Source organism: Chenopodium album, chromosome 12 (genome assembly GCF_948465745.1).
Source record: "Chenopodium album chromosome 12, dcCheAlbu1.1, whole genome shotgun sequence".
Classification (NCBI taxonomy): domain Eukaryota; kingdom Viridiplantae; phylum Streptophyta; class Magnoliopsida; order Caryophyllales; family Amaranthaceae; genus Chenopodium; species Chenopodium album.
In genome coordinates, this window is record NC_137845.1 from 18,523,466 (window position 1) to 18,547,470 (window position 24,005).

Genomic DNA, 24,005 nt, shown 5'->3' on the forward strand with positions numbered 1-24,005 from the left:
AAACGAGTTATTCATGATCATAAATTAACGAGTTATTCATGAACTTATTTGAATAAGCATATCTGTGTTCGTGCGTGTTCAAACTCTTTTATTAAATGAGCTTCATAATTGTTCAAGCTCAACTCATTTATCAAATAAACAATGCAAATATGAACGAGTTTCAACTGAATGCGAACGTTATAGTCGTTGTTTGAAATATGACTATCATATTATTTTAATAATAAATAATATGATCGGTTCATTTTTCACATTATAATATCAACACAATCAATCTTCTAATATCCACAACACAAATATAATTTTTGAAAATTTTAATTTATATATATATATATATATATATATATATATATATATATATATATATATATATATATATATATATATATATTGGGTTTTTGTTTTTCTTTGGGAAATTCGAACGCCATAGTTAAAATATCCCATTAATTTGAACAGTAACATTCAACATAGTATGTTTGCAAAAATTCTCAATTTTTTTTTAAAAAAAGGTTATACAAAATAAACAATCACTCAAAAAATTGATCCAAACTTCTGGTAAAAAATAAAAAAAAAAACTATTTTTTAACACATAAAGATAGAAATATAATAAGGTCTAAAGGCCCAAAGTTTCTAATGCACTTATAGGGAGAAAAAGGTACATTAGAATAAGATAAAAGCCTAAAATTAAGAAAGCAAGTAGGAACAATTAAGTCTTGAATATAAATAACTAGAGTGATACAACTATTAAACATAGAATCATTTAATTTGCTCCGAAAACAGCGAATATCAAAGCTTCTTCTAAAATATTGAAGATAAGGCACCCAAATCAAGTTGCAAATACAAGCTAATAGTGTATTTATAATTATGCATATACTTCTAAAATAAGTAGTAATAAGCTAAATATATAGCTTATAATTTTTTTTTTGGTTTTATTTTAAAAAAAAAAATCTTTAAGAAAATTAAAATAAAATAAAAAAAACAAATTAAAAGAAAATTAATAAAGTGAACCAAACCGGTTCAAAGAAAAATAATAAATAGATAAATTAATTCCTTCAAAATTAATAAATTAGCTAGTTTGGGAATTAAATTTTATAATTAGCCATTTTGGTAAATACTTTTGATAAATTAATTCCTTCAAAATTAATAAATTGGCTACCTTCACCATTAAAAGCTACCTTAATCACTACTTTGCCAAACACTCACATTTTTTGTTAAGTAGTGATTTAACTTGGTCAAACCACTAAAAGCTACCTAAAAGCTACTCAAAAGCTAGTGCCGAACACGCCCTTAATTGAGGCCAATAATTGGAAGGGAGGAATGCTGATTCTTCATTCATCACACTGGGCTGCAACCTCATTAATTTTGTCTACTAATCAAGAATCAAGATGCATGATATTCGAGTATTCGTCAAGTCAAGTCAACTATTCCTTTTTTTTATGAAATTATATTATAATTTCTATAACATTAAACCTACTCCTACACTCCTATTTTCTTATTATATATAATGTGTACACACTTCACACAGAAAAGTCCACATTCAACGAGGGAACATAAATAATATTCCAAATTCCAAATTATTTCAACTCATCTTAAGCCGCCTCCTAAATTAAGCGTTTTACATTAAGCATAAACAACAGTCCGATGGCCGAATCGACTGTTATTGTTGTAGGGGCAGGGCCATCAGGGCTAGCCACCGCGGCTTGCCTAACCCATAACTCGATACCATACATTTTACTCGAAAGAGAGGATTGTTGTGCTTCTCTTTGGAAGAAAAAGGCGTATGATCGCCTTCACTTACATTTACCAAAGGAATATTGTGAACTTCCTCACATGAAAATGCCCTCCAATTACCCAAAATATGTCCCGAAAATAGATTTCTTACACTACTTGGACAACTACGTCGATCATTTTAGGATCAAGCCTTTGTACAGGAGGCGCGTGGTGAGAGCCAAGTTAGATGAAGGTACAAAGAAATGGCGTGTCGTGGCAAAGAAAGTGACTGACAACGACAACGAGGAGGAGGAGGAGGAGGAGGAGGAGGAGGAGTATGTAGGGAGGTATTTGGTAGTGGCAAGTGGTGAAACATGTGATCCATATTGTCCTGAAATTGAAGGGTTGAGTAGCTTTGAAGGGAAAGTAGTGCATTCTACACAATATAGGTCTGGTAAAGAGTATGAAGACAAAAGTGTGTTGGTTATTGGAGCTGGTAATTCTGGCATTGAAATTGGTCTTGATCTTGCTAATTATGGTGCTAAAACTGCCATCGTTGTTAGAAGCCCGGTAAGTTTTCTAATCTTATCTTATCGATATTGTTATTACTCATTACTCCCTCAGTGTTTTAATATTCTAAAATCTATACTTTGACCTTTTTTGTTTCACAGTAAAAAAGTTTTTATATATTTTATTTCTTATGAAATATATTTTTTTTAATACTCTGTATTTTATTGGTGTGACAAATCATGATAATCAATGGTGTTTGGTAACTTTTGAAGATTCATTCTACTTTTTTCTTTTTGAGATACTTTTAACATGTTTTACTAACTTGACTCTACTTGATTAGAGGTGTACATACGTAAATTAGGTGAAGTTAGGATTTTAATTAAATTGAGTTTATTGTATATATACAATGTGTCTAATAAACAAATTAACCAATTCAATTATTATTTAATACATCACACAAGTTGACCCAAAGAAAGTGAAATTATGTAAGTAGGACAATGTTTGGTAGTTATCACTTCTGTAGAGATAATTGACAGTAGGTTACTGATTATTGTAACACTCATGTACGGGGTACAAGTTTTATAATTTTCATAATTTAAAATGTTGAATACCAAATTAATGTGAAAATATGGGAAAGTAAAAGTATGAAAAGTATAATTTTCTCATTATTCATAGTTTTCCGTTATCAAAATTAGACTGAATATAAGTACTTGGAGTACCACCCGTTAGCTTTTAATTCATGACTACGTCCCTTCATTCCATATATTTTCCCCATTTATTTATTTAAAACTTTAACTATATTTGATAATTCTTTTCGATGATCGTTCTCGTTTCTTAAAAACCAAAACTTTATGAAACTGTAATTTTTTAGAAAAGGATATTTAAATTATTTTTATACGTAGCAAAATAAACCAAATTTGTCATATACGTGTACACCTTTTAATAAAATCCATTTACATCATCAATTGTAGAAATCTGATAAATTATGATGTACCTTTCCTTCATCTGAAGACAATTTTAGAATATGAAAAAAAGATAAATTGAGTATTACAGTTGAAATTAAGTTTGATCATGTGAATCTTCACGTTAAAATTGAATGATTTAAGTGACAAAATCTGTTAGAAAGTGCTACAGAGTAGTTTAATCTAGGTATTGGTTGATTAATCATATGTAACTACAACATGAAAGTCAAGCAATTATAAAGATTGATGATTTAATAGTACAAGATAAGCATTAAATATTATTGATTGTTAGTACTCATATAAACGAACTAGTGGGAGTGACCCACTTTTTAAGCCCCCACAATTTTATTTATTTACTTTTTATTTTATTTTTTTTTTTTGACAAAAGGAACTAATAAAAGCTAAAAACGGAACCAAAGTAACATTCTACGACGAGCTAACCCTGCTAAAAAGTGAGCATAATTTATATCTTGGCGAGGCACCTTTTGAATATTAAACTTCCTGAAAGACAGGACGAGCTTGCGGATCTCCTTCAGAATCCATAAAACGAAAATAGCATCCGGAACTTGATCCTTAAGAAAAACTTGAACCAAAGCACAGTCAGTATAAATCTGAACACTAGAATAGCTTGTATCCTTCACCTGACGCAAACCAAGTAAGCAAGCCAGCAATTCAGAATGAAGAGCAGAGGAATCAAACCCCGCCTGGGCCCCACCTCGAATAATGGATGAAGAAAGGGCGGAGGGGAGATACCAACCCATGCTTGCACGAAGATCCGAAGCATTCCAAGCCCCATCAAACGAAAGGCAAATATCATAGGAACCAGGAGGAGTTTCCTGTAAAAGAGGAGATGGAAATAAACCAAATCCTGGAGGACAGGCAGGAGCAGAGAGAGGTAAGAAGTCTCTAGCATGAGAACAGTGGGCGATCCAATCATTAGCCATTGCTATAATCCCGCCCGGAGAATAAACCTCTGAGCGAAAACGAAAATTATTCCTAGTTAACCAGACAGCCCACAGGAATGCCGTAAAAGAATCCAAACCTTGCCAGTTTTTAGCCGACCTAAAGTGAGTAATAGTAGTAGTCAACCAGGAAACGAAATTGTCAGTTAAAGGCAAACTTGCTAAAGCCTCTAGATGAAATAACGACCAGACCGAACGAATAAAAGGACAGTAATGGAATAGATGAGTAGCCGTCTCCGGAAACTGGTAGCAAAACCCACTAGTAGACTCCACTGGAATCCCCTTAAGAAATAAAATATCAGCTGTGGGAAGAGCCTGGTGAATAATTCTCCAAATAAAGAGTTTCCACTTAGGGAGAATAGGGAAACCCCAAAACTTTTTCCACCAGCAAGGAAGAACTGGCGAAGAAGAACGCGAACAGCCCTGCTGTTGCAGGAAGGCATAGGCAGATTTCGTGGAAAAGACTCCATCCCGGGTAAATTTTCAGTAAACAAAATCATCCATCTTTTCCTTCGGCCTATCCAAGGCCAAAATAAGAGAAGCAGTGGAAGAAGGAAAAAGAAGGTGGATAGTCAAACTATCCCAATCTTGGGAATTGGGATTAATAAGATCAGACACAAAGGAAGGCTGGTCAAGAGACGAAACCGTATCCTTGAACCGAACAGATAAACCAGGAACCCATTGATCATTCACAATATCAACCTGAGAACCAAAACCCACCTTCCACATAGCACCTTGAGATAAAACCCGGCCTCCCTCTAGTAAACTTCTGCATCCCCAGGAAGGATGGGCGGAAGTGAAAGAAGCTTTAAAGCTTAAAAGATAAGGATATTTAGCATGATAAATCCTCGAAACCAGTAGCTGAGGATGATGAATTAGACGCCACAGCTGCTTCCCAAGCAGAGCTGAGTTAAAGGAGGGAATATGGCGAATACCCAGACCTCCCAGACCCCTGGGTAAATGAAGTAAAGACGAAGGGACTAAACTTACCCCTTCTGGCGGACTTATTAGACTTCCACCAAAAGCGCGTTAAAAGCCTATCAATTCTATCAGAAATAGTGACAGGCAACTTAAAAACCGAAAGGACATGGTTTAACGAAGCCACTAACACTGAATTAATAACAACCAGCCTAGCAGCCGCAGATAAACTCCTTGAGCTAAATGCCGAAATCCGCTGCGAGATCTTGTTAACCAGAGGCTGAAACTGATGGCACTTAGCACGACCTAAATTCACAGGAAGGCCCAAATACTTACCTAGAGAATCCTTCGACTGCATGCGATGGGCAAAACTTAAATAAGCCCGATAATCTTCCGGGGTGTTCGAGCTAAACTTAACAAAGGATTTTTGAACATTAACCATCTGACCAAAAACCAAGCAGAAGCGATTAATCACTTGCAAAAGATTAGTACAGGCCTTTGGCGAAACTCGAAAAAACAGTAAAGCATCATCCGCAAAAAACAGATGAGAAACCGACGGAGCACGCCTGGAGATGCAAATACCCCGAAATGAACCCTGCGCCTCAGCTTTCCTGATCATAGCCAAAAAGACTTCCATGCAGAGAACAAATAAATACGAGGATAAAGGATCACCCTGGCGGAGCCCACAAGAAGGCCGAAAAGAGGAAGACGGCCGACCATTAACCATAACCTGATAGGAAACCGTAGAAACACATTGTTTAATAATGTGAATCCAGTACGGGGGAAATCCAAAGATCCCAAGTACTTCCCATAAGAACTCCCAATCAACCCTGTCATACGCTCTGTTCATGTCTAACTTCAAAGCTGCCGAACACTGCTTAGTCAATGAGGTATTCATATAAGAAAGAACCTCATGAGCAATGAGACTATTATCTGACATAAGTCGACCCGGAACAAAGGCTGAATGTGAATCTGATATTAGTAAAGGTAGAAATTTGCGCAGCCGAGAAGTCAGGCATTTCGCAATACATTTGTATAAAACATTGCACAAGCCAATGGGACGAAACTGGGAAGGAAACTGAGGATGCTCCACCTTGGGTAACAAGACTAAAAACGTGCGGTTCCATTCCTTAAGCATATAACCATGGGCAAAGAAATATTGAATGGTTGTGGTAACATGAGGACCCACAATTGACCAATGAGATTTAAAGAAAGCTGCAGAATAGCCATCCGGCCCTGGAGATTTATCATCACCAATATGAAACATTGCACTTCTAATTTCTTCTGTCGAGAACGGCACCATAAGCTGTTGTATCTGATCAGAAGTGAGCGAAGGTAAATCCAGATCATCCCAAATACCCTAAATGGAAGAGGGAGAAGAACCCTGACATTTATAAAGATCGACAAAGTGATCCATCAAAAGTCTGTCAATACCCGATGGATCCGAGATCCAACTACCCTGGTTATCCTTCAGGCTGAAAATTTTGTTTCGCCGACGACAGTCCTGAACCGAAGCGAAAAGAAGATGAGAATTGGATTCACCACAAGCATCCCAACGAATTTTAGACCCCTATTTCCAGTATGAAAACAACGTCTAAGCCTGAGACAAATTTTTTTTTTCATAAAGGAAAGCGATAGTCTTAGGGGCTTAAAATTACATATAAAAACTAAAAGTAAGCAGAAGAAAAAATAATAATAATTCTATTATATAAGTCAAGAGAGAAGATTGTGGTGTCCTCCTGAAAATATTTGAGCTCATAAGAAAATTCACATGTGAGTGAAAGTGTTGTCCCACATAGAAAGAATATAAAAGTAAAGTGAAATATTGGGAAGTGTATCCCACATTGAAGAAAAGAAAAAGTCGTATCCACTTTATAAGGCTAAGGGACTACTTCCTTTATTGCCATATGGTTTTGAGGTGGAACCTCCTTGGTCGTGTAAAGTAGACACTCGTGACAAGTGTAGCCCAGACCCGCTTATCATGGTATCAGAGCCAGATTGTGTTGTGATTTGGGCCGGTATTATGGACCAACTCAAATGTGAGAGGGAATAGTACAATACAAAAATGGATGAATGAATATTATTACACTAATATTTTCCTTTTTCTTAATAAAAATTGATTCATTAATAAAAAGTCATATGATATCTACAAAGAGATTTAAATCTAATAAATACATGACACTTGATTCAAATAAAAGCTTCCTTTCAACAAAACTACGATCATTGTTGCAAATCTTACCTTCTTCATACCCTCTTTTATATCGCTGTGATTTACAGCTTTTTTCCGACGAGGGGGTCTATCGATCTGTTGTAGTTGTGAACAAAATTTTCGCCTAATTTATCTGATTGTAATTGAAGGATTAGTCTTTTTTTCAATCCCGCACAAATCTTTACCCATGAAATAACTTGTACCATACTAAACTCAAAAATTAAACAAAAAAAAAGTAGAATAAAGCCCACCATATGGGCACTTTCTACGCTCAAACCCACTATAGGGGTACTTATTACGTTCTAAAAATGTAGATTTATTGAATTCAATAACAAAATTATAAAGAAACTAAAGGTAAATGGTCGAAAATAGCCAAATTTCCGGCCCATGAAACACTTTTTTTTTTGAAGAATCCTACAGAGGAGATGGCTAGGATTTTTTTCTTTTAAAAATTTTCCTAAATAATTTTAAAATCCAGTTTTTATTTTCTGAAATTAAAAATAATTAAATGTAAAAAAAATTAAAAAATAGATTTTAAATATATAAAAAAATAATTTATAACTAATTTTAACATAAAAATTAAATAAAAAATAAACCAATTAAAAATTAGTATAATGATATCCATTTTAAGGATGACTGCCATAGAATTTTAAATAGTAAAGTAAGAATAAAAATAATACAAGTAATAATTCAATATATTTAAGGATTAAATTGATTCATTGTCATTCTTCAATCAAAGAAAATTTTGACTTTTACCACAAAAAAAATTCAAAAAATCGTTTTTTACCATCAAAACTTCTAAACCTTTTATTTTACCAAAAAAAAAAATGATTTTTTGCTACTTAACGTCAAGAAAACTGTTAAATCTAACGGTTAAATTTTTTTTTTCGAATTTCGTGCACAAAACATGTTATTCATAGGTTTAGAGGGCATTTTGGCCCAATGGATCCAATTGAGGTCAGAATTGATAAAAAATAATCGAAAATACCTCGTTTTGCGTGTTTTGCGCAAATCGATGTATTTTTAAACACGTAAAATGAGGCATTTTCGATAATTTTTTGTCAATTCTAACCTCAAGTTGGTTCCATAGGACAAAAATGCCCCCCAAAACCCCTAAACATCATGTGTTTGACACAAAAATCGTTTAAAAAATTCCGTTAGTTGATAGCAGGTGGTTTTATTTGGTGGTAAAATAAAAGTTTTGGTGGTAAAAAACACCTTTTTGATTTTTTTTGGTGGTAAAAGTCAAAACATCCTCAATCAAATACACATATAATCGATTCAATAATCAATGAGAGTGAGGGATAGTTCAATGCAAGTGGTTAGACTTCCCTTCCCGATTTCAAGAAATTTTGGGATCGATTCTCATCACTCACCCTTGCGGCTCTCTAAACAAAAAAAAAAAAAAAAATAATAGACTCAATCAAGGTCATGGTTTAATCTATAATCTTCTATTACATCATGTAACTTACAAAATTAAATAATTTCAATAATTGATTCAATTAGTAATTTTTAAAAAATCAACCTATCATTTCAATCAAATTAAAAATTCCCTCATTATAATAAAATTATTCCCTCTATTAATCAATCTACTCTTCCACAAATCAATAATTTACCTAAATAAATCCTTATGTGTCACTCTTTCGTAATTTGATGGGTATATACACTAACAAACCTTCTTTTTTAATTCTCTTTTTTTTTTTCCTTAATTCTTTAATTCTGTATTTTTTAATTATGAATACTCTTCATCTTCATTGGAAAAACACTTTCGTGATTATTTAGTTTCTCTATCAACCATTCCCACCATCAACCACCACAATCACCATCATTTTTGTATTAACCTTGCAACTGTTACCTAATTCATCATTTGTTTTTTTGCGTACAAAATTGTTTACTAGTTTTACATGTATATTATTGTATGCTAGATTTTTCACACCAAATTCTACATTGTTGACTTTCGTAAGGTTGTATTTGTAGGTTTTTTTTTTTTTTTTTTTTTTTTTTTTTTTTTTTTTTTTTTAATTTAATCAGATTATCTTTATTCTTAACTGATTAAATTTGGCTAGTTAGGTTGTTATTCAAAACTAATGAAGTAGATATTTTAATTATTGTTTAACGCACGCATCACATACATATATAAGCAAATATAACATGTTTTATACACAATTTATAAGTAATTTTATCATGCATTTCTACATTAATTTCAGATTTGAAAATATATTACAAAGAGCTTTTACATATATCAATACCCTTTCATTAAAAGAGTACGGAGTATAATTGTTATTTTTTTAAAACCCTAATAAATAAAAGCCCATAGGATCTTGGGGTAGGTTTGTTTTGCGTAAAATGGGGAATAATTTGCTTTTAATTTTTCGTTGACTTTATAAAGCTCCATACTATAGTACTATACTAAGAAAATGAGAGTTTATATTATACTATACTTTGAGATGTATCGTACTTAATTAAATAATATCTAGGATTAATTCACAAGCACGGCTAATTGATCGTATTTAAGAGCTCATATGAGGAAATTATCCCAAATTTTATTCCTTTTTTTTTAAGAACCCAAATTTTATTCCCTTTTTTAAGAACCCAAATTTTATTCCTTAGGAGTAGATCTAACTGTAAGTAGTACACTTATGATTAATTGCATAATTGACTTTGTAATACATTAATTAATAACATATGAGTGATTGCATTGTTATTATTGATACAATGATACCCCTTTCCCCTTTTTAATTAAGTTTATGATATTCAATGTTTTGGGTGTTTTTGTCCCTCGGGAGAGTTACAGCTCGAAGACTGGTCCGGTGCGGCCTGTACCTGCAAGACAAACGGAGACACCAGTTGGTAGGTGCTCCGCCTCCGACGATCAAGTTAGTAACTTGAAAGGAGAGAAAAAGGTGCGGAAATTTAGGTGGGGATCTGCTCGGGTTCCAAGCTCAGTTGTCTCTATCAAAGGGACAATTTGTAATAAATGGTAGAACGTGCCCTCCAAAAGAGGGGAATCTCCCTATTTATAGGGTCCTTAGGAATTGTTCCCCTGATTAGGTCACAGAACCCTAATCAGTGGTGGGCTGCGCCGTTTTACGGCTTTCTCGGGATTTGGGCTTGAAGGCTGTCATCCTCCAAATATCTGGGATGACAGGTGTCAAGCAGGGATAGGTCCACTTTGGACCACCCTGGGGCTGACACGTGTCACCCTTTGGTTGGTCCACATGGCGGGGTAAAATTACCCTAAACATTTGCCCCTCACAAATGTGACGTGGCACACCACGTAGCATCTGTGACACGCGTCACTCTCTGATTGGTGGTAATTTTACCGCCAAAATTTTACTGTTCACCATCTGAGTAAATTACAGGAATACCCCTTAATTTACCCTCCTTATATAGCCGTTTACCCTCATTATTTTTGTACGTTTCACAAAAATTTTCAGAGAGAACTTTGAGAGAATCTTGAAAGAGAGAGTAGAAGTCATCCGTCTGAGTCAAGCGCAAGTTTTAAGAAAACTCATTCTTCCCAACACAGGCGGACCCGCCTACCTTCAGATCTCAAATCTAAAGGTACCGTCTCTGACACTCTCAGCTCTTTTTCATTTTACCGCTTGTACATATTTCTTGCAATAAATGGATTCATCACCAACACACACGGCACAACCTAGGTTAGAATCCAGCCGTTCACCAGGAACGGCTGAGTCTAGGACTGGTAGTGTCGTCTCAGGGTGTTGGGACCACCCTCATGCTTGAATTCAGACCATTTGCGCGTCAGTGCAGGACACAATGGCTCGGACTATGCAGACGGCACATGATCCGAATTATAGGAGCGAAGGCTCAGGCGGCCAAACGCTTGAGGGAGAGACGTCTGGCTCAGAACACCAGACGGCTCTGGAGAGATCCCCTCCGCGTGGCCCCCCCAACTCCTCCAGACTCGTTTTTGGACGAGTGCGACCAAGGCGGTGAGTAGGCCGCCTCAGCTTCTGTCTCCCAATCTGGGGAGGAGACGGGGAGCGGATTTACCGTCTCCTCTTCTGAGAGCAGTGATGATCTTCCCCCGCTTGAGGATAGCGAGGAAGAATAGAGGAAGAAGTGGAATGAGAAGGACGATCCCTACAAGATCCACGTCTCCAACAAAGACAGGGACCTCATGGAAAGAGGCCTTGAAATTTTTTTGAAAGTGCACCCGTTAGGAGACGGGTACAAAATAAGGGTGCCTCTTGCAGACGACACCATTTCTTGGGAAGACACTGAACGAAACGCCAACGGCTACTTCGGCTGTTACGAGGCGGCGTTCAAGGCTGGTCTGCGCTTCCCCCTTCACCAGGAGGTGAAGGAAATCTTGAGAGGCTACGGCCTCGGAGTCTGGCAACTTACCCCCAATTCTTGGGCAAACATTCTGGGGTATGTTGCCGCCTGTGAGTTCCAAGGAATTCACCCCGGCTGGGAAGCTTTTGCTAAGATGCACTATCTTAGCCGCAACCCAGGCGGGTACAGAGCGTGGTATACTTTGACCACGTTTCCTCAATATATGATGACCTTGGATAAGGTCTCCAAATTTGATGGCTGGAAGCACAGGTTCTACCTGCTGACGGCCCCAACCAGGCGGGAGAATTGCGAGCTCCGCCAATACAATAAAAAGCCCGACCTTCTAGGTCGGAAATGCTGTCTGCCCCGGATCCCGGATGAGGACTTCGATAAAATAATTGAGGCTGACTTCTTCGGCCTCACAGACGCCACACTGTCAACCGGGAGACAATAAAAGTCCCTAGAAACTGGATCCCTAAGAGCGCCTGACTCAGGGACGAATGCTTCCTAGCCGCCTGGGGGCTAGGGCACATGTTCACCAGACGTATGCGCCTGAATCAATATCCGTCTGTAGTACTTTTGTATCGGAATCGTTTTTAATGATGTACTAACCAATTCCTTTTTGTTTTTTGCAGAAGAAGCGTTGAACATGTTGCCAGACGAGAAGACTCCCAGGCGGTCCTCTGCTCAAATCCGCAGAGACCTGGCCGAGGCTCAGGCGAGGGAACTCAGGGCCAAGGTAAACGTCTGACTCTTTTCTTGAGTTCGCTTTCAAAGTTTGCTTTCTTCGACTGCTAAAATTAACTTGTTTATTTTCTTAGGGGGGAGAGGTGGATAAGACGTTTGAGAAAAAACTCAAACGGGCAAGGGAGGAGACCACCGCCTCTAACCCCAGCAAGTCCTCGAAAAAGGCAGCCTCCACCGCAACTCCCAACGCCCCAGGCGGGAAGCCTCAGATGCGGATAGGGGGAAGAACGGAGAAGGTGAGTGGCTCCCTAAGCCTTGACCTAGCCAACCCCCTATCTACAACCGGGGGGGTTCACCGCACTTGCCAGCGGCTCTCGTCTGGCCGGCTCTGCAGGTAAGAACCCTTTTGAATCCCCGCCTGAGCTGGGGTGGCCGTTGCGAGTGAAATCACACTCCCAACAGACGTCATCCTCAGACGGTCGGAACCAGATTGGTGCTGCTTTAGTTTCACACTCTGACGTTGATTGTGGTGCAGGTCAATCACCTCGCCGGCCAGACGTCCAGAAGCACGCCAAGGCCATATTGGAGGCTGTGAGCAAGCGGGATAAGGATGCTATCCCGGGGATTGAGACGTTCAATCTTGAACGTACCTTGTCCCTCCTGGCTGAGGTAAGACACTTAAATAATTTTGAATCATTTTTTCTCTAAGTTTTTCTCCGCCTGCAGTGCTAACCCTGTTTGCTTTTGCAGGCTCTTCTGCGGGTAGACGGGCTCAAGCGTCCTTACACCCACAAGCGGGATGAGGTAAGACGGGCCAAGCAGTCCGCCTCAGACGCCAATAATGTTGCTTTATACTCGTGTATCATTGACGATCTTGAAACTAAAGCAACCCAAATGACACAGGCGGCCAAGATCCAAGAGCTGGAGGCGGACTTGCGGGCGGCCAAGCAGAAGGCGGCGGATGCAAAGACGGCCCAGAAACAGGCGGAGGAGGACCTCCTTAAGCTCAAGGAGGACCTCCAGAAGGCTCAGGAGGACCTTGAGAAGCTTCAAGATGTCTCGAAAGAGAACACTAATCTGAAGGGCAAGGTTGCCAAGCTGGAGAAGGAGGCGGCCAAAGCTCAGGATAACTTCCGAGCGACTCTGCAGGCGGATCAAAACCGCCTGGTAGCTGAGATGGCCGCCGACAGCGAGACCATGATGAAGATCGCCTGGGCTACCTTGTATCCAAACAAGGATTATGGCGTCTGGGCTCTAGCTTACAAATATGCTGAAGAGGTGATATACCTGAGAGAGAAGGGTGAGCCAGAGCCTGAGTCTTTCCTCGCATGGGCCAACATTGAGCACCCCGAGCCTGAAGCCCCCGAGACTGAAGAAGAAGGGGAGAAGGGCCAGGAGGGACCGTCTGCGGGGCAATGAATTCAGCGGCTGTGTGCCAATTTCTTTCTTTTTTTTTTATTTATCTGCGGCAGTATGCCACCAAACTTGCTTTTCCGGCCTGTGTGCCGAGTATATTTGTATCTTTACCGGCTGTAGGGCCGTGTTGTCAAACAATTTCCTTTACCCGGACGGGGTCCGGTTAACATTTAATCCATCACAGCCGTTTGGCTGGGTGGAAATTCAATGAATGCACCGACTGAGTCGGTTTTTATTACTTTGCGCTTGTGTTTGCACTTCAATTTCATTTCAATTTTTTGCATTTTCAATATTTGCCTAACTTATCAAAAGCATGCGGCAATCTCTGCCTAACTTATCAAAAGTATACGGCTGTCCTTGACCCTGGACGGCTGTGTGGTTGGTTTCAAGTGGAGTTGGTTGATTGACTTGGGAACGTCTGATGCTGCATAGAGCATGATACGTTTGTAAGTCAATCAATCACAGTAGTGATTTCCCCAAACCAAGTGCACAGCCGTACATTAACAGGCGTTCCAGTCACTATCTAGACGGTGTTGACCGTCTAGGTAGAGATTGTATAGCCATTGCACAACTCTTTTGCCCCAAACGAGGATGTATGCAATTTAAAACGAAAAAATGCTAAGTAAGAACTTCAGTCGGTCGCCGACTGATGTCATTGGACATCCGGGTTTCGAAACTTGGTCGTTCCTTAGACTGTTCAGGTCAGACGGCTATGGATGGCTGATTCAGCTGTCCAATCGTGGCCGCCTTCATTGGTACGTAGAGTAAGCAGGTTGGCTTCTCTCTACGATGATTGCACCCGGAGGGGTGTCGCCGGACGCCTTTATCCATGTTGGGATAGGCGAATTTATGGGAAAAGCAGCCATCCGGCCATTGGCCTTCTGGTCTTGTTTGAGACCGGCTGTATAGCCACTAAGCGGTTTTGTGCTTAGCTTAATTATCTGGCCATTGGCCTCTCGTCAATCAGATGTTAATTCAATTTTCAAGTGACAAACTCAGAGAAATAAACAAGTGAAAACAAAAAGCAATTTCTCATTAATTTACTTCTTGTTTACAAACATTACGAATCTCAGAAGTAGTACTTTTTCAAATTGTCTACATTCCAAGTTCTAGGCAGGCGCTTGCCGTCTGGAGTTTCCAGGCGGTAGGTGCCGTCTCTTACTTCTTCGTAAATCCGGTAGGGGCCTTCCCAATTTGGAGTTAGTTTTCCAAGCTCATTGGCCCTACCAGTTGCCTCCATTTTCCGTAACACTAGCTCGTCCACTTTCAAAGGACGCCTGTGTACTTTCTTGTTGTAGGCTCTTGTCATTCTCAGACGGTAAATCTCATGACGCAAGGCGGTATTGCCCCTGCGTTCTGGGAGTGAGTTCAATGCCAGGCGCATTGCCTCCCAGTTTGCCTCTTCATCATAAAGCATGACTCTAAGAGTCGGCTGATAGTGTTCAATGGGCAAGACGGCTTCAGCACCGTAAACCATGAGAAATGGGGTTTCACCGGTTGCCCCCTTTGCTGTTGTCCGGATGGCCCATAGGACATGGATTAATTCCTCAGCCCAAAAGCCACCGGCTCTTTCAATTTTCTTCTTAATGTCGTCTGAGATTAGTTTGTTGAAGGCTTCAACCTGGCCGTTTGCTTGGGGACAGCCGACTGATGCAAAACAACTTGAGATCCCTTGATCTCCCAACCAAGTTTTTAGCTGAGGCGTCTCAAACTAAGGACTATTATCAAACACCATGGACATAGGAACCCCATACCGGGTGATGACATTCTTCCAGATGAAAGAGATGACGTCTGATGTCTTGATATTCTTTACCGCCTCAGCCTCTACCCACTTGGTAAAGTAATCCACAGCCACCAAGATGTAACGCTTTCCGCCTGGGGCAGGCGTGTAAGGACCTAAGATGTCCATGCCCCATTTTGCAAACGGGATTGGGCTGTGGATGGCCGTCTGATCAGTAGCCCGACGGTGAATAAGTTTGCCAAATTTCTGGCACTTGTCACATTTCTTCACCAACTCCTTGGCGTCTGCCTCCAGAGTGGGCCAAAAGTAATGTCGTCTGGCTCTGACGGCTAGGGATCTGCCGCCTATGTGGGAGGCACAGAATCCTGAGTGCAAGTCTTCAAAAACTTCTTTCCCCTTTTCTGGGGTTACACACTTCAAAAGAGGCCTAAGAAACCCCGCCTTGAAGAGTTCTCCATTTCTCAACTCGAAGCTTGCGGCTCGCTTTTTCAGAACGGCTGCCTCCTGTGGCGAATCAGGAAGTGTACCGTGTGAGAGGTATGCCCGAATGCCATCCATCCAGGTAGAGCTTCGGTCCAGGACTCCAATGGGATCTTCATAGATGCTTCTTTTTTCAAGAACTTCCCAAAAGACTGACCGAGGCGTATCATGGCAGGCGGAAGATGCATGTTTTGACAGTGCATCCGCCTGGTTGTTATCAGACCTAGGTACTTGATTCAAATGAAACTCCTCAAGAGACCCAGCCTCCTCTTTGCCTCAAATTTTCCCTCATACTGGCTAACGACCAGCTGTGAATCAGAGTAGGCGTCAATTTTTGTTGCCCCTGCCGCCTTACACATGCGGATTCCGGCTAGCAGGGCTTCATATTCCGCCTCATTGTTTGAGGCCTGAAACTTGAACCGTAGTGCATACTCATATCTGTCCCCCTCAGGAGACTCGTAGATTACGCCTGCACCACAGTCGTTCTTTGTAGAGCTCCCGTCTACATACACTTTCCAAACCTGATCAAGATTATCCAGAGCCACCGGACGGGTCATTTCAACAATGAAGTCAGCAAACGCCTGACCTTTCACTGCCTTCCTTGGTTCGTAAGTGATTTCAAGACTTTGCATTTCAATAGCCCATTTCAACATTCTGCCGGCTGACTCCAAAGTAGACATTGGCCGCTTGAGTGGCTGGTCGGTGTAAATCACCATCGGATGAGCCAGAAAGTAAGGCTTCAATTTTTTGAATGCCATGTAAAAAGCAAGGCCAAAATTTTCAACCATGGGGTACCGGAGTTCAGCATTTTTTAGAACATAGCTAATGAAGTAAACCGGGAGCTGAACGCCGTCTCGCTCAGCAAGGAGAACGACACTGAGAGCATGATCTGAGACGGCCAAATACATGTACAACGTCTCCCTAGGCAGAGGACTGACCAGCCTAGGCAAAGATTGCAAGTGCTCTTTTAGCTTCTGAAATGCCGTCTCAGCATCGTCTCCCCATTCAAACCTAGTCTTCTTCCTGATTGCTTGGAAGAAGTAAAGGCATTTGTCGCCTGACTGGCTGAGGAACCTTCCCAAGGCGGCTAGGCAACCAGTTAGTCTCTGAACTTCCTTGACAGAACGGGGTGACTTCATGTCAATTACCGCTTGTATCTTTTCGGGGTTAGCCTCTATCCCCCTCTGATCAATCAGGAATCCGAGAAACTTCCCAGACTCAACACCAAAGACGCATTTCTTGGGGTTTAACATGACCTTATGCCGCCTGAGGGTGGTGAACGTTTCTCGGAGATCAGCCAGATGATCCATCTGTTGCTTGGATTTGACTATCATGTCATCGATGTACGCCTCCACATTCCTCCCAATTTGATTAATGAAGACGTATTAAACATCCGTTGGAAGGTGGCAGGCGCATTCTTCAATCCAAACGACATCACAGTATAGCAAAATAACCCCAAATCAGTGACGAAGGCCGTCTTCTCTTGATCTTTCTTCCAGAGGGGTATCTGATGGAAGCCAGAGTAGGCATCCATGAAGCTCATCAAGGCGTGACCGGCTATTGAATCGACCAGACTGTCGATCTTTGGAAGCGGGTAACTGTCCTTTGGACACGCCTTGTTGAGGTCTGTGTAATCAACACATATGCGCCAGGTCCCATTCGGTTTCTTAACAAGGACCACATTGGCCACCCAGTCGGGGAAATTACAAGGCCGAATGAACCTGGCATCTAGCAGCTTTTTGACTTCGGCAGCTGCCGCCTGACTTCTTTCCTCGCCATGGTTTCTTTTCTTTTACCGGATGGGCTTCTTTTTAGGATCCACGACGAGTTTGTGGACAGCGAGATCCGGGCTGACGCCAGGCATCTCTTCCACTTCAAAGGCAAAGATGTCTTTGAATTCTTTCAGCACAAGGTGCAAGCTTGCACCCAGAGTAGCTTAAGCAACCGTACCGACCTTCACAGTACGCTCTGGACGGCTGTCGTCCAGAACGAGATCAATGTTTTCACCAGCCAGTTGGGGACGGAGCTCGTCTGATCGTTCCCCGGTCAGTGATTGCTATTTTTTCTCTTTCTTCACCTCCACCAGCAGAGGCGCTTTTCTTTTCTTACCAATGGCTGGTGGGGCAGGATTGGCATCATTGACATCGTCAAGGTCTATTGGTTCCTTCTCTTGGCCGTCTGAGGCCACAGTGTCTTTAACGGCTGAGAGGTAGCACTCCCGAGCCGTCTTCTGATCCCCGTTCAGGCAACCAACAGAGCCATCATCCCGCTCATACTTGATGAGCATGAGAGACGGGATGATTACCGCCTTGGCTTCGTTGAGGGTTGGCCTACCAAGGATGATATTGTAGGCGGTCAACTCCTCAACAACCAAGAATCTGACGACAATATGTCGTCCCTGGCCTTTTTCTCCCAGCCGGATGGGCAAGTCAATTCTTCCGGCTGGGTAGACCATCCCACCCCCAAAACCAACCAAGGGGTGGGTGACCGGATGCATGCAGCTGACATTGTATTTCAGCTTCTGTAGGCACCGGAGGCTGATAATGTCCGACGAGCTGCCGGTGTCAATAAGGATCCGTCCAACCAGCTGGTTGGCAACCTTACATTCAATGACGACCGGGTCGTCATGCGGACGACGGACGCTGCCCCTGTCCTTCTTAGTTATGAGGACGTCTGGGAAGGTGGAACTGGCAAACGCCTGCTCATCATCATCATCCTTGTCCATCTTCCGAAGATGGCTCTTGGTGCCCTGGATGGTAGGGCCACCACATGAAAATCCGCCTGCTATAGTGTAGACTGGATCCTTGTCGGTATCCGAGCTACTAGTAGGCTGATGGGTAATCTTGGGGGACTGACCCTTGTTTTTCTTCTTTGCCCCAGCTGGGGACTTAGAAATGTAGGACTTTAGAAGCCCTTTGTCAGCCAGACGGTCCAACGTCCGCTGTAGACTGAAGCAGTCGTTGGTGTCATGGCCAACCTCCTCATGGAACTGGCAAAATTTATTTTTGTTTCGCGACTGGACGGAACTCTTCATTGGATTCGGCTTCTCAATGGACAGCCGGTCCTTTACCTCCATGAGGATGGAGTTGCAGTCTTTGTTAAACTCGTACTTGGGGACGTACGGTTTAAACTCTCTCTTTTTCTTCTAGGACGGCTGGTCAGAATCACTAACCGCCCAGACTTCTTTTCTCTTTTTGCTCTCTTCTTTTTTGTTGGCCGGCTGAGCAGACCAGCTTTCTTTTTGTTTGTCAGACTTCTTTGAGTCTGACTGACTACTAGGCATGCAGAGGTCGGTAGCTTGAATATAGCTCTCCGCCTCCCTCAGGGTGGCCTGTAGCGTAAATGCCCCCTTTCTGACAAGGTCGAACTTAAAAGCCGACCCGTCTCTCAGACCCTTGAAAAAGTCTGTAAAAGCTACCTCGTCAGACAGTCCCTGGATCTGAATTCTGACCAGGTTGAACCTCCTGACATATGAGCGTAGCCCTTCCTTCTCACCCTGCTTAACGGTGCTCAAATCAAGGCTCGTTTTCTTAGCAGGGATGTTCATTGAGACGTTGGTGGAAAACAAGAAGGCTAGCTTCTTGAAGCAATCAATTGAGCCGGCTGGCAAGTTGCCAAACCACTGTTGGGCAATGCCCTTCAGTTTAGCCGGGAAACATCGACACCAGGTGGCATCGTCCCAACCCTGTAAGCACATGAGGTTGGTGTATGCCATCAGGTGGTCTTCTGGGTTGGTGGTACCATCATAGGTGCCCACCAACACATTCTTAACCTTGGACGGCTGAGCCGCCTCGGTTATATTCTTGGCAAACGTAGAGGGTTGTTCACCAAGCTTGAGCAGCCGGAGCTGCCAGTCCAAAGGCTGGACGGGGGTGTATGCCGCCTGTCCTCTAAAAGGAGGAGGCTGCATGAACTGTAGGCCATATTGCCCATACTGCGCCTGAGGCGCATATGGGACAGACCCAATCATCAGCTGAGGTTCGGTATTGACGGTTTTGCCGCCTGTCCGACTCTCAAGTAAGGACTGTGAGTTCCTTACAGAAGTTTCTTTGAAGCTGTCTGGAAAGCTCGAAGTAGAGGCTGACTCAGATAGCTGCTGGTTTCTCCTCCGCTCGATGATGTGTCGAGCGTCGGAGGCTGTTTTCTTGCTGGTCCCCGGCTGTTCATGCCGAGGCTGCCTCTGAGGACCAGTAGGCAGTAGAATTTTCGACCAGTCAAGTCTAGAGGCCATCCTCTCCTTCTCCCTTTCTTTGTCTTTGGGATGGGGAGTTGGACGCCTGTCCTTGACAAGCTTTTTCTTCCCAGGAGTGGGAGACTTCTTAGCCGGCGGACTCTTGCTAGAGCCTGCCTTGTTTTTGTTGATCATGGCCTTGATTTCACCTTTGAAAGAGGTCATGAATTTCATGAGCTCATCTCGGGTGACTGGGGCTTGACCTTTGGCCTTCTGGGTTTCCCCTTCTGGCCTTCCAGAGGGGCGCCTGCTTGGGCCCGCCTGATCAAGATTGCGCTCCAATTTATCTTTAGAACGCTTGTACTTAGACACGAAGGACCCATCCTTTGTGGTATAGGTCTCCACGTCATCATCATCTTCATCATCAGCTTCATCCTCAGTGACGACCTCAGGCGGAGGCCGAGAGAACGACTGAGGAATTCCAAAACCTCCCGGCTGAGGTGCCGGTTGAGGGTTTTCTTGGTTCTCCGGTTGTATAGCCGGTTGTAAGTTTGTAAGATCAGGAATGGGTACAGACTCTCCAACTATCTTTGAGGTACTCTCCCCACAGACGGCGCCAAATGTTTTGGGTGTTTTTGTCCCTCGGGAGAGTTACAGCTCGAAGACTGGTCCGGTGCGGCCTGTACCTGCAAGACAAACGGAGACACCAGTTGGTAGGTGCTCCGCCTCCGACGATCAAGTTAGTAACTTGAAAGGAGAGAAAAAGGTGCGGAAATTTAGGTGGGGATCTGCTCGGGTTCCAAGCTCACTTGTCTCTATCAAAGAGATAGTTTGTAATAAATGGTAGAATGTGCCCTCCAAAAGAGGGGAATCTCCCTATTTATAGGGTCCTTGGGAATTGTGCCCCTGATTAGGTCACAGAACCCTAATCAGTGGTGGGCTGCGCCGTTTTATGGCTTTCTCGGGTTTTGGGCTTGAAGGCCGTCATCCTCCAAATATCTGGGATGACACGTGTCAAGCAGGGATATGTCCACTTTGGACCACCCTGGGGCTGACACGTGTCACCCTCTGGTTGGTCCACATGACGGGGTAAAATTACCCTAAACATTCGATATGTTACTTTATAAAATAAGAAAGGTTAGAAACTCGATTTAAACAAAAAGAAAATTCCACTATTCTAGAAATATATACTTCATACTTTATATAAAATGTAACACTGTTTTAATAATTATGTACATAGCATGGTTATATAAATTTTGTAAATGTAATAATTATTTAACAATTCCTAATTATCTTTAAAAATTGAAAAAACGTGCAACGAACACACTTGATCATCGATCATTATTAGTTGTATGAGTATTGATAAAGCTCTTGCAAATTGAATTTTTGTGTAGGTTCACATATTGTCCAAGGGAATGGTGAGCATGGGACTAGTTCTTTTGAAGCATTTACCATTAAAATGGGTGGACAACTTGTTGGTGCTCATTAGTAAAATTGTATATGGAGACGTGACCAAATACGGGTTGACAAGGCCGCAAGAAGGTCCCTTCTATTTAAAAGTTGCCTTTGGTAAATACCCAATTATTGATCAAGGGTCTTTTCAAAAGATCAAATCTGGTGAAATTCAGGTATTATTATTTCCCAACCAATCAACTATTTGGCAATCTTTATATGTTCCCCAAAATCTAACATATCAATAATTTGCTTTGTTTGTTGATAAGAAAAAGAACTTAAAACACGCTCTTATTTAGTTTCTTAAAATCGTGCATAATTAGTTTCTTGATTTATAGTTAGATACAGTAGTTTTGTTTCTCACATTTGAGGTGTTCCGAACCGAGGGTTGAGAGATATTTAGAAGTGTCTCGCAGCGGTAAATTGGTCATTTTATGTGGGATTTAAATTTTGTCATCGTAGATTCAATGGTACAAAATACATTATCAGTTATACAAGATATAATTTCAGTGGTATTTTAAAAAAGGTTTAAATGTCTCATTAGACTGTCAAATAATACCATTGGAGTTTAATTAATACAAAATACATTCTCAATGATACACAATATAATTTTAGTGGTACTTACAAAAATCCTTAGTGGTACAAAATATACTCTCAAAGTCTCAATAGTAGTAGTCCCAATTATTTTTTGTTTTTTTTTGCACGTGAAACCATTTCTAACGAAATAGTAGGCCCTACACCACCCTTTTTTCACTCTCTCTATCTCTTTTCTTTTCTCCCTCTTCCTAGTACATTTGTTATATTATTTTATGTTGTGAGACATTTTATTTTGTCTTACAAACCTACATCTATTGTTGTTGAAATGTCTCATCACCGATATAAATTTGAGTGCTGAGAACTTGATACAAATGTTAAGATATTAAAATATAAAATGAAAAGTCTAAATGATTCAACATAGCTCACAAAACACAAACAAAAATTCTACCGGAAAACATTAATATAAGACCGTCTTATCATTATAGGACCACTTTTGTTTGTCACTAAGAGCCAGTGACGTACACTATCCTAGTATGATCAACCTACAAGGTATTCTTATGATTGTAAGGCAGATTTAACTGTTAATCACAACGACATGTCGACATACAACAACTCAATGTAGTAACTAAGTAGGGCTATAGATTTAGAAATAATCAATCAATGCAAGCTTAATTACATTACACCTAATTTAGCTGTTGCGTAGCTTTGATTTGTTAAGTTAGTATGATGTGTGAATGCGTTAGACACAAGAAAAAGCAAAGCAGGGCACATTGCATGTGAACATTAATCACTGTCCCTAGGTGTGCTACATAATTATTCATGTTTTGTCATATTTTTGTAATTGCAACTTGTAACGTTGAGTTTATTATTATGGAACGGTAAATGTTACAGATTTTGCCGGCAATCACGAGCATAAGAGGCAATGATGTGTTGTTCAAGGATGGCAGATCGTATGCTTTCGAGACTATTATTTTTGCCACTGGTTTTAAAAGGGCCACAAATCAATGGCTCAAGGTAAAATTAATTAGATATGTATGTTAGTATGTATGGTCTACATATTCAAGTTCGGTTAAAGTTATTTTTGATATTATGATGACATATATGATAGGAAACCGGTCTATTCTAAAAAATATGTTCAAGTTCGGATAAAGTTTTTAAATGACATCGTGATGATATATGATCATTATTTCTTTTTTTTTTTGAAGAATGAATTATTTGTTTGACAGTAGATAGTGACACGGTGTTACATCAAATTTTATTTAATTTTTTTTTAATCATAATTTTTTATGATATTCTATTAGTGAAGAGGGGAATAAGGTCCAAATAAAGTGTAGTGTGTACTTAGTGGGTTTTAAAATCCAACTTCTAAAACTATATCCATTTTAAATACAATTGGTTATGTTTGATGTATTCATTGCTTCAGAATGATAATTGTCAAATTATATACCTTAACTCGTGTTCACTTCACTTGATATATTTTTATTTAATCATGAGTTCGTTGGTGATTTAATAGGGAGACGATTTTCTGCTGAATGAAGATGGATTGTCAAAGCAAAGTTTTCCTAACAATTGGAAGGGTAAAAATGGATTGTATTGTGCTGGTCTAGCAAGAAGGGGACTCTACGGAGCTGCTATGGATGCTGAAAATATCTCTAATGACATCAAAAAAAATGAAATAGATAATTTTTTGCTATCAAATCTCTGTTTCATTCTAATAAGGAATGGTAATCATGTCCAACTAGCATATTTATTTTTGTGTGTACGTACGTGTGTTGTGTATGTGCACACATACACTTGTTATCACTTGATTTTGTTCAATAGTCTTTCAAAATGTTTGATATTTATAAAATAAATTAAATGATGGCTTATTATTTATTGATGTTTAACTAGAATTGTTGTTTATGGCCCTCCTAAGTCCTAATATCTAGAGACGAAAGGACGAGAAGAGATC

General features: G+C 40.7%; 1 protein-coding gene across 1 annotated transcript; it reads left to right on the plus strand.

Moving 5' to 3' along the window:
- The first annotated feature begins 1,558 nt into the window (after positions 1-1,558).
- On the plus strand, positions 1,559-23,912 carry LOC145572181 (putative indole-3-pyruvate monooxygenase YUCCA10). The gene is made up of 4 exons (XM_081631194.1): positions 1,559-2,277; positions 21,460-21,693; positions 22,946-23,068; positions 23,568-23,912. Exons 1-4 carry the CDS (start codon positions 1,639-1,641, stop codon positions 23,904-23,906), a joined length of 1,335 nt encoding a protein of 444 aa, XP_081487320.1. The 5' UTR covers positions 1,559-1,638; the 3' UTR covers positions 23,907-23,912.
- Positions 23,913-24,005: the final 93 nt, after the last annotated feature.